The following is a 12,109-nucleotide window of genomic DNA, read 5'->3' as shown; positions in this document are numbered from 1 at the left end:
ATACAGCGCTGCTGTGTGAAGTATACAACTGGTGGGTGACTCGTACAGCGCNCAGGCTGAACAAGCTTCTTATTGCAGCTATATAAATATTTTTTATTTGACCAACTAATGAATGGAGAACAAAATGAATGAATGGAGAAGGAAATGAATAAATGAAGAATAAAATGGATGAATGCATAAGGAAATGAATGTAGAGGCCTGTTATTATTAACAAAAATATGAAGCACATCAGTGATTGGGGCAAGGTGCATAGGTACCGGGCATGGAAATCCTAGAAAGTCATGAGATTTCATTTCAGGTTATTGAAAGTCATGGAATTTGCAAATAAATGAAGAAAGAAGGAAATGTTTTTCTCTACTGCATGTGTTAACCCAATAATGCCGTGTGGTTCCATTTGAAACCAGCGGAGAAAAATGGATTCATAATAAAATTGTAAGATCAAATAAATATATGAGTGAATGCCTAGGTTTGATACACATCTTGTACATGTTCTGGTAAAGTTTGGTGCTGCTGGGCCGACTACTCTCTCTTCAGTTGACATTCAAAGATAACTATAGCTCATGGATTTTTTTTTCTAAATACCTGTACGAAATACCGGTATTTTTCTAGATACCGGAAAGTGGGAGAGGGTAGTGGTTGCGAGCTTCACCATGTCGGGTGTGAACGGGGAGAAGTCCCTGTCCAGGGGATGTTCCGCCCGGATTCTACGTATGAGGCGGCGGGTGGAGGGGCTTTGGGAGTGGGGGGCAAGTGAAGTGAACAACTTGCAGACGCGGAGGAGATCTTGCACTGAGATGAGAGGGTATTCAGACCAAATTGGATTGGCTGATTGGGGGGAGGACGGTTACGCTTTCCTGCTAGGGAGCGTAGCAGATTCCAGTGCTTGGACTGGTAATCCCCCCAGTAACGGGGGGGTTACTGGGGGCTGCTAGGTAACAGGGGGGTTACTGGGGGCTACTAGGTAACATAGGGTTACTAAGTAACGGGGGGTTACCAGGTGACGAGGTAATGAAGGTTACCAGGTAATTAAAGGGTAAGAGGTGTTACCATCTAACGGGGAGTTACTAGGTAACGGGAGTGACTGACGACTAAGGAGACCTGTGAGTTACCGGGTTACTCAGTGTATAGAGTCAGTGTATACCAGTGTGTATTACCCTCAGCGAGTTACCGGGTTACTCAGTGTATATGAGTGTGTATTACCCTGCTGTGTACCACAGATGAGCTGGCAGTGGTGCGCTGCTGTGGTCCTGCTGTGGTCCCTCAGCGTCAGCGCCTCCCGCATATACCTGGGCATGCATACCCTGCTGGTGGGCATACATCATGTATATGTCATGATACATATATGTCATACTTATCATATGATATGTCATGATGATACATCATAATAGTGATATATCATCATACATTTGATATATCATACTTATGATATAATATGCCATGATATATCACAATAGTGATATATCATACTTATCATATGATATGTCATAATAATGATATATCATCATACATATGATATATCATAGTTATCATATGATATGTCATAATAGTGATATATCACCATACATATGATGTATCATACTTATCATATATATGTCATGATACATCATAATAGTGATATATCATCATACATATGTTATACCGTATCATACTTATCATATGATATGTCATAATAGTGATATATCATCATACATATGATATGTCATAATAGTGATATATCATCATACATTTGATATATCTGAATATCATATTTATCATATGACATATATCATACTTATCATACATCATGGAAATCATATTATGTTCACTGTGTTTTTAGCTGCAAACAAATGCGTTTTGCTTAACTTACGTGTTAAAAATATTAGAATAAACAATAGTTAATAAAAAAACTATCGCTAAGTTGGCCACAATATGGGGAATGAGGGGGACATTAATATTTGTTATTATATTTAACTGTTTATTTATATATTAATATTCATATATTATTTATAGATAAAATGTTTATATATTATTTATACATATTAATATGTATAAATAATATATAAATATTAATATATAAATAAACGATTAAATATAGTAAGAAATATACTAAGTATTTGTATATTATTTATAGATTATAATATTTATGTGTGATTTATATAAAATATTTATATAATATTTATATCTAATAATATATAACACTCAGACGTGGTGTGTGGGGTGCTGCTTTATTTATATATTATTTATAGATTATAATATATTTTTTATTTATTTTAATATATATATCCCCAGGACGTGGTGTGTGGGGCGCTGCTGGGCCTCCTGCTGCTGGTGCTGCTGGTCCCCACGATGGGGGCCCTGGACGAGGCCCTGCTGACGAGGCCTCAGGCCCCAGTCGTGGTCTTCTGCTTCACCCTCGCCGCCGTCGCCGCCTACCCCGCCACCGCCACCTGGAACCCTGCTAGGTGGGTCACTATGACACACTTTGATACTACCAGGTGACCGAACCTCGACTGGATGGAGGCTTTCATGGGGCGGTCACCCGGGGGGGGCAGGGGCAGAAACGATAGGGAATGAGGTATGGGAGGGCTGGAGGGCGCTGGCGAGGAACTGGGCACAAGCCAGGTCCAGATGCGCGGCTAATGGGAGGACGCCGGTCTCCTGGTGAAGGTGGGAGATCAGGGCCATTTTGAGGCAGCCGGTAGCTAGTCTCAATGCAGTGTTTTGAATTATCTGCAGGCTGGCAACTGCTGTGCGTGAGGCAACAGGGTACCAGATGGGGGCCGCGTAGTTGAGGATTGGGCGGGTGATGGCTCGGTAGGGGGCAACAATGTCCTCATTGGAGAAGACCCAGTTGAGGAACTGGAGGCCACGCGGGCCGAGGTGCTTAAGATGAAGCACCGTGAGGCCATCAGGACCCCTAGCGGAAGAGTTGTTGGCGGCTGCGATGGCGAGCTTCACCATGTCGGGGGTGAAAGGGGAGAAGTCGAGGGGATGTTGGGCTCGTATTCGGCGAATGAGGCGGCGGGTGGAGGGGCCCTGAGAGTGAGGAGCGACCGAAGTGAAAAGCTTGCAGAAGGCGGAGGAGATCTTGCGTTGGGAGGAGAGGGATACCAAATTGGATTGGCTGATTGGGGGGAGGACGGTTCCTCTTTCCGGCTAGGGAGCGGAGGAGATTACAATGTTTGGATTGGTTGGTACGCCTGCTGCAAGACGCAAGATGTGTCTGCCATGCGTTCCTGGCATGGGCCTGTATAGCGAGGCCTATTTCCAGGTTGAGATCTGGGAGCCGTGGGTCGGTTGGGTTACTCGCCCTAATGTCATCCCGTTGCTGCATGGGCCGGGTGCTAGGGTTGACTGATGGGGAGACGTCCTTCCTGAATCCGGCAGGGATATGCTGTCTGGCAGCGGTCGTCAGGACTTCCCTTAAGGTAGACTCTCCGCCGCACGAGGTGGGGGGAGGGACCGTCTCGAGCGCCGCTACAGTGGCTGCCGTGTAGGCGGGTCAGTTAGTTTTTTTTTTTGAAGTTGTGGCGCTTGTCACTGACCAGGGGGTGCTTAACGCCCACTCACCCCTACCCCCCACTAATCTCACCCCCTCCTCCCCCGCAGGGGGGACACGGCCGTCATCCTGGGGGTGGGGTGTGGAACCCTCATGGGGGCGTGGCTCAACTTCCAGACGGGGGTCATAACCCCCATCGCCCCCATCCCCCCCGTGGGGCCCGTGTTCTCTGATGACCCTGGCCCCACTCAAGACCCTGACCCCCTAGACCCTCGCTACCCGATCTTGTGGCCCAGTGGGGGGATGGTGGGGCTGGCTGTGGGGCGCACGCTGCTGGGGCTCCTGCTTATCCTGCTGGTGCGCTGCGTGGTGCGACCTGTGGCCATGAAGGCCTTGTGCGCCGCCATGCATGTAGGATGCAGGCAAATATTTGCTGTTATAATATTTTTATTAAACATACTTATAACTATTATTATTATACTTCTATTATATTATTTATTATTAATGCTTAAATTAATAGAAGTTACCTCTTAATTTAATTCAGTTTGCGCTTGTTAAGCCTCTCCAGTGCCGTGCGTCGACTGGTAAAATAAAATTGCGGTTCTACATTGGTTGTCGAAATTTGGTTTTACATAAATAGACCAGGCATTCATGAATAATCCTTGTGGACATTAAATATTTATGGGTGATATTCCACCTATAAATTTTTTATTTCGCCCATATTCCACTCATATTCCACCCATATTCCACCCATATTCCGCCCATATTCCACCCATGTTACCCATAATATCCTCCCCCAGGTGGACATCGAAGACTACCTTAGCCACAACCTGCCTTCGACAGCTCAGACCACCGCGTCCCCCCCTGCTGGGGGGGCGGTACAGCCCCCATCCTGTCCTCCCGTCGACGGCAAAACTCCCTCTGTAGCTCCTCCCCCAGAGGGGGAAAGGGTTCTACCCTCACCTTCTTCTCAAGGGGACTGTCCCTCTGTTGTCCACTGTCCCTCGCAAGAGCCCCACCTTGCGCAGTGTCCTTTGTCCGCCAGTCCACACAAAGGGCGGCGCCCTTTGTCGCGTGTGCAGCACTGCTTCATCGAGTGCGGCTACAAGTTCCTGACGTACATCTGCATCGGGCTGTCCTTCTCCGCCCTCGCGCCCGCCGCCTTCAGGGGCCTGGGCATCGAGAGGCCCACCTTCTGCACTGAAGTCTGAGGCCCACCTCTAATGTAGGGCCTATGAGGTCCTGAGGCCCTGCACTGAAGTCTGAGGCCCACCTCCTAATGTAGGGCCTATGAGGCCCACCTTCTGCACTGCCTATGAGGTCCTGAGGCCCTGCACTGAAGTCTGAGGCCCACCTCCTAATGTAGGGCCTATGAGGCCCACCTTCTGCACTGAAGTCTGAGGCCCTCCTTCTGCACTGAAGTCTGAGGCCCACCTTCTGCACTGAAGTCTGAGGCCCTCCTTCTGCACTGAAGTCTGAGGCCCTCCTTCTGCACTGAAGTCTGAGGCCCTCCTTCTGCTCTGAAGTCTGAGGCCCGCGTTCTACACTGAAGTCTGAGGCCCTCCTGCTCTGAAGTCTGAGGCCCTCCTTCTGCTCTGAAGTCTGAGGCCCGCCTTCTGCTCTGAAGTCTGAGGCCCATTTCATCAACTCCTCAGTGTACAGCAAATGTTGCGTCTTTTAAATGTCCAATGTAAAATTTATTTCTGTTGAATAATTTCAACTAATAAAATTTCAAATAATAAAATAAAATAATAAAATTTTAGCTCAACAAAACTTTCCTTCAATTCAGAATGCAAGTTTTTATTCAGGTCCTCCGGTCCAATGCAAGCGTTACGTGATTTTCGTTATCCAGTGATTATATATATTGTTTTATTTCTGGTGATAATATATTAATATATATTGTCTTATATGTAGTGATTATTTGTATAGACTGTTCGCTGATTATGTTTGATTGCCACGTTTGTTTTTGTAGAATCGACGTTGAATTTCATCATTGTTTTCGTTCTCATCGGTTGATCTACTCCAGTTTGGCTGTTTTTTACTTCGTTAAAATATTTTGTTTCTTCTGTTTAACAAGAATTAGTTAAATGGCTGCATTTGTGTGCTGTTAATGCCAGCCTATATACAATATTTAACATGTTATCAAATATTATTTTATATCTCCATTTAAACATCGTCTTAAACGAACAAATTTCAGATTATTGCCTGCACTATTCGTTGATGTTCTGTGCGTGAATATATATACTTATATACATTTATAAATATACTGTATATTATAGTGATTGTAATGCAAGGCAAAGACTGCGTCGCTAATTAGACATAGTGTCGCTCATTACTCTGAGTGTAATAAATAAGAATAAATTTATTTTTAATGTTAAGCAGTCACAGGTTGCCTTCTATATAAATACTAGATTACTATATATAAATTCTATATATAATAGATATCTCAGTTTTGCCAGATATTGATTTTAAAAGTTATTGATTTCAAGCCCGCCTCTCTTCTGAACTTATATGTATTTATTTCGAATTTACACATTCCCATCATTCCAACTAGTTGAATTCCAGATGGTACATATGTAATGTAATGATAGTACATACAAATGTAATAAGTTTTTGATTGAGTACAATGTTTATTTATATAGGCTCTTACATAACAAATGTATAGATTAATTGTCTTAAATAGATCAGTTAAGTTCCTTTAAGTGAACAAATTCTCTTCACACACAAATTATTATTTAGTTCAAATGAAGCTGCCTTGTAATATGCTACGGTCTTGTAGATCTTCTTAACACTTCAAAGTAAATGCATTCACATGTGATTTTACTTTCCCGGAACTTTGTCACATCCCGACAATCTTAAATTAAAAATTTTAATATAAATTTCAAATTGCAGGGTTTAATAAAAATACAAAAAGAAAGACATTGGCTGTCTTTACAGAAAAATCGAGTTTGGCATGTCGCTGGTTCTAGACTTTGAGAATTTTCGCAGCTATCTGGGCCTCGAACCAGCAACCCACTGCTAAAAGTGGCCGTTCTTACCACCCAGTCTCTTCGTTACGAATGTGAGGTCATTTATACAAAATTCTAACCCGACTCGAATTCATCATATGTTGTTTTTTAGTCCCAAGTCTGGTTCCTAAACTGTTAAAGTTAGGTAATTAAAAACACGACATTGATGCACTCTGACTTCTTTCGTCGCCCTAACCATTTACCCCGAGAAATGATAAATTTTCCCTAGGGGGGTACTTTCATGGTTGAATTAATACAAGGTTGACCCACGCGCAGCTGCTCTTTGCGGATGTCGTTTGTTGTTCCGACTGTGACGTCACCGTGGGCCCAAAATGTAAATACTGTCGCGAAAGACGTTGTTTTTGTGCCGATTGTCATTTCGGGTCATGAGCAAAATCTTAAATTTTATTAAAAGTTGAGACTACGCCGGCAGAAAAATTGGCGCTGATTATTAATTATAAAATAAGTAGGGAGTACCTAACCACAAGGCTCTGCGTGCCAGTGTTTATATCCGAAATGTGCGGGTAAATTCCGTAGAGTTCATGTCACGACGAGCGCCAGCCGCCAGTGCTCCGTGAGCTGCCGAAGTGTGAGGGTGTTTGTCGCTCTATAGTACGAGGTGAGGTAATAGTAATATTTAAGTTATGTTGCTCGTAACTGTTTTATTTAAAATTAATCAAATTACTTTATTTTAACTAAATATAAGAGATGATGTGCAGCTTATCTGGCATTTATATTAACAAATATTCAGCTCTACTAAAATAGTGGTTTTCCCTCTAATTCATTAAAGTCAAAAGCTGAAGGCGACAATACCTGTCCATAGTTTCAATACTTATATTTTAACATATATTTTAAAAGGGGAGTGGAATATATAAATTGTACACAAAGTATAACTAATTCATACATTTAACTGACAAGACACCACGTTAACATAGCTGCCCGTATCCTCAACACTGAAATGATAACAAATTTTTATTGAATTTGTCTCGATCACTGTTATATTATAATTTAAAAAATTTTCACATCGTTTTCATAGTGATTTGCATAATCTTTTTCATTTATAATATTTTTTGATACACCAGCCGCTGTTGCACGTATCCACGCTGCTATGCACCAGCTGTGCCCGCTGGTGCGCGTGTCAGTGCATTGATTTGGAGACCGCAGACGTGTTATTAGTGACGGGGTATTGACGTGTGAAGGGGGGTGTAGGGGAGGGGAGGGGAGTGTGAAAAATAGTTACGTGTTCCACTAAAATACGTTACCACCCAGTCTCGTTACCCCAAAAGTTTAGTTTAGGAGGGGAATGCATATGAAGGGAGTGTGGGAGTTTAATTGCGTGGTCGAAATAGGTTACGTGGCATGAATAAAGTGTCAGCACCCGGCGAAGTATTGATGCTGTCACGTAGCGGCCTAAGTGCACGTAGCGGCCTAAGTACATGTAGCGGCCTAAGTGCACGTAGCGGCCCAAGTACATGTAGAGCCTAAGTACACGTAGCATCCAACTTATCGTCTATGATTGGTGGGTTTTGCTGTTAAAGTCATCAGTGATTAGCTGAGTTCCAAACTCTTTAATATATTCGATATTTTGGCCCTTGGTTGGGAATTTAACTGTGCCTTATTTTTCTCGACAGCCTCGCCGGACTCAACAAACGCCCCTCATCGCTTCATCAATCTTGACTCACTTTGGCTCCTTGACTCACCTCAGCTCCTCTGTCCACCACGTTGCCCTTCTGTCCACCACGTTGCCCTTCTGTCCACCACGTTGCCCTTCTGTCCACCACGTTGCCCTTCTGTCCACCACGTTGCCCTTCTGTCCACCGCGGTCCAAGATGTCACACTTGACTTCAACATATCCCAAGTTGGAAGAGCGACTCTGCGTCAGAAGAAGTGCCTCTCTTTCCCCGCGCGATCTTTGCAGCAAACGACGAACTGCTAAAGTTTACCCTGAAATTCTCTCCGAGTTTTCTGTCGAAAAAGAAAATTTCGCGTTTTCTTCGCTACAAGATTCAGTTCTGAAGGGAAACTCTTCTGTTTACGCGTTAGAAGAACGGTTCTCGCACGATTCAAGATTGAATAATACTTCTTTTTCTTCTAAAGAACATTCACCGTTTGTTGATAGAGAGAGCAATGCCTGTTTTTTATCACTAGAAAGTAAAAGCTTGGGTTTTGAAGAAGAAGATTCTCGGTTTTTCTTGGAAAAAAATGGTTCCGTATCTGCTAGGGAAAAACGCTGTTCGTCCAACGCCCGGAGGATGCAGAATAAATTCTGTACAAACTTTCACTGTTCACCAACTCAGCGTTGTAAACAAGTCAGCTCAGACCCAAGGTGTTGTAAGCAGCTGGTAATGGAACACGAACTTTGGAATCATGTTATAGAAGCCCAGTGTTGTACGCTACCGTCAACTGAACTACCGCGTAGCAACAGACAACACTCGACTGATGTACGGTGTTGCAGACAACACGCGAAAGAAGTTCCGTGTTGCAGCAGACAACACTCAAAAGGTGTTCCGAGTTGCAGACAGCGCCTCACGGAACCTCAATGTAATGAACCACAATTTGATGAAGTTGAATGTTGTCAACACTTCCCTGCAGTCCAGACTTGTAACCGTAACCGTGAACTCCAGTTTTGTCTGCACGGTGAAACGCGGCGTAGATGTGGAGAATTGCGTCTGAACCTCCAGAGTTGCAGAAAAGTTGAAAAATCTCTAACATGTTGCGACGGTTCGACAGATGTAACGTACAACTTGTTGAATCAAGTAGTGTACAAGTTGGAAGATTTAATAGTTGGCTAAGGAATTTTTGTGTATCAGGTAAATCTTAAATATGTTATCGGTAACAAAGAGTAACTACTAGCATCATTTTTAATGGAGGATATTTCTACAAAACAATTTAGATGACATGTCTCTGTACGGGTTTTGAATTTCTTTTTCGTAAGATAAACGTGGGCGTAATATGAAAAATTAAAAATCGGTTTCGTGTCATAGCAAGACTTGTTTAAATAGCGATCCACTTCCTAACCTTTAAATTGTATAGGCTTTTATGACCCACTTCTGCCCGGCAAAATACGTATCAGTAGTGCTACAAACAAAACGTGTCAATATTTGGACAATATAATCCATTCAGTTCCCTGAGAGTATATTATATCAACTAGTAGAAATACTCAAGCTACGTGAATTTCATGCGTGTTCGTAATGTGGTCCTGACCAGCGGTTCCTTTACTGTGATGCCCACACACCACAGTTCATATTACCACCAAACATCACGTACCACAAGTGGTACGTTAAGGTACTGCTGGTGGTACTCTTCCCGAGGCATGAGGGATCACTAGTTTAGTTTTTATTCATGTTTTCAGCGAGCGCACAAAACCTCTAAGTTGGTGTTCAGTGGCGAAAATTTTTGATACGCTGCCTTCACACAAAAAATGTCCAGGGGCCATACTTTCAAAAAAAGTTAAGAGATCGTAAGTTCATCAGCCAATCATTGGCGGCCTTTCAAGCAAACTCCACCAATCATAGACAAGAAAATAGAGCGTAAGTACTTACGTTCGCTTAGCGAGTTTTGAAAGTATGGCCCCAGGTCATATTGTACAGGCAACGACTCGCTTCCTAACTCACAAAACAAGCAACGAGTGGACGTAGCAAGATGCGCTCTTATTCAGAAGATGACCCAAACAAAAGAAAAAATTTGCATCACTATTTAGACTAAATTTCACAGGTTTCTCTGAGTGTTGTTTGACTGTTGAGCGCAAAAACGCTCTTAGCTTATTATGCTCTTGAAGGCAATATAGCTGCAACTTTAGTACAAGATACACGTTGGTGTCCTAGTTTGTTCTAGATATTTATACTCTAGGTCACCTGAAGTTGATATATTATGTGTTTAACTCAAAAAAATGCGTTTTCCTTGAAAGTAAAAATGTTACGATTTTTCATGCTTTTTATATCCTTAGTACTTTCATTACACACGATGGGTGTTTATTCTGCACTTCAGATTATAAGGGCTCTACTTAACTACTTTAACCCTATTAGTTTACTACTTATTATTACTACTTTGCTACTTATTGCTGCTGATTTACTACTTATTAATACTTCATCATTAACGCTGCCCACGCAACGTCGTCTCGTCACATCGATTTTCCCTCACTTCTGAGGGCTGCTGTTGAGAGGGTAAATGAGACCAGCGACATGTTGCATACATGTTCATTGAACCAGCGTGGTGGTGATGATGTTGCAGTGTTGTGATGGTGGTTAGTAGGTACTAACTAGCCAACATGTTTAATCCACTATCACCTTTCTATATAAAAAATATTTCATTACCTCGTTAACTGCTAGTTGATATGTAAGCTAATAACATCACTTGAGCCCTAGGCATCTGATGTTGAAATGAAGCAGAAATAACGTTAAAATAACGTTGAAATAACGTTGATGATAACGTTGAAATAAGGTTGAAATAACGTCGAAATAACGTTGAAATAACGTTGAAATAACGTCGAAATAACGTTGAAATAACGTTGAAATAACGTCGAAATAACGTTGAAACAACGCTGAAATAACGTTATTTTAACGTTACAATATAGCTGAAATAACATTGAAATAAGGTTAAAATAACGTCGAAATATCGTTCAAATAACGTTGGGATAACGTCGAAATAACACTGAAATAGTGTTGAAATAACGTTGCCATAACGTTGATATAACGTCGACATAACGTCAAAATAACGTCGTTTCAACGTCATTTTCGTGACGTCACACATCAAGCCTCGACGTGCTGGTCCACTTCAGGTTCGCTGCCGGGGGACCTGTCTCCCTATATAACATCACTATATAGCATCCCTCTACAGGACCCCTATATAGCAACAGGACCCCTATATCCCTCTACTGGACCCCTACAGGACCATAGGACATTAGGGCAACTATAGCACCACAAGATCCCTATATAGGACCCCTCCACAGGACCCCAGCAGGAGGCACCTGGTTGTGCTCGTCCAGGTAGTAGTAGGCCATGAGGGCGTCCTGCTCCCGCGCCACGCTCAGGATGAGCTCCATGTCGTCGGGGGGCGCCTCCGCCCACCCCTCGCCCCCCACCTCCCCCTCACTTAGGGACGCCCTCCTGCTCACCGCCCTGAGGGGGGGGCACGGGGGGGCATGAGTTAAGTTAAATTCCCTCAGGATATAATAAAACTATGTACAGTTTACGTATATAAAAAATAGTATAGTGTACCTATAGTTAAGCTAAATTTCCCATGTATATAATAAAAATATGTACAGTTTAGATATATAAAAAATAATAAAGACTACCTGAAATACTTGTATATAGATTTTTTTATTTAACTTTGGGGGGGGCATGAGTATAGTTAAGTTAAATTCCTTCAGCATATAATAAAACTATGTACATTTTACATAAATAAAAAATAGTAAAGTGTACCTATAGGTAAGCTAAATCCCCTCAGTATTTAATAAAAATATCTACATTTTACATATATAAAAATAGTAAAGTGTACCTATAGGTAAGCTAAATTCCCTCAGTATTTAATAAAAATATCTACATTNTACTTTCATGATCATCACCACCACTACTTCCATAATAATCCTGTCTCTTATACACATCTAGATGTGTATAAGAGACAG

General features: G+C 42.4%; 1 protein-coding gene across 1 annotated transcript; it reads left to right on the top strand.

The window, feature by feature from the left end:
* Positions 1–650: 650 nt before the first annotated feature.
* Positions 651–5,110, top strand: LOC108670816. Its single transcript, XM_047885494.1, has 6 exons — positions 651–746; positions 1,218–1,307; positions 2,269–2,441; positions 3,589–3,889; positions 4,279–4,690; positions 4,855–5,110. Exons 1-5 carry the CDS (start codon positions 651–653, stop codon positions 4,687–4,689), a joined length of 1,071 nt encoding a protein of 356 aa, XP_047741450.1. The 3' UTR covers position 4,690; positions 4,855–5,110.
* The last annotated feature ends 6,999 nt before the right edge of the window (positions 5,111–12,109 follow it).

Source organism: Hyalella azteca, unplaced genomic scaffold (genome assembly GCF_000764305.2).
Source record: "Hyalella azteca isolate HAZT.00-mixed unplaced genomic scaffold, Hazt_2.0.2 contig2203, whole genome shotgun sequence".
Lineage (NCBI taxonomy): Eukaryota > Metazoa > Arthropoda > Malacostraca > Amphipoda > Hyalellidae > Hyalella > Hyalella azteca.
This window is presented reverse-complemented; position numbering and strand designations above follow the sequence as displayed.

Bases quoted from the DNA above. Each gene is read 5' to 3' on its own strand.
- LOC108670816 (XM_047885494.1), top strand. From the start codon at position 651: ATGTCGGGTGTGAACGGGGAGAAGTCCCTGTCCAGGGGATGTTCCGCC. The intron at 1,308-2,268 runs GTGGGCATACAT...ATATATCCCCAG, and splicing joins TGGGCATGCATACCCTGCTG to GACGTGGTGTGTGGGGCGCT. The intron at 2,442-3,588 runs GTGGGTCACTAT...CCTCCCCCGCAG, and splicing joins GCCACCTGGAACCCTGCTAG to GGGGGACACGGCCGTCATCC.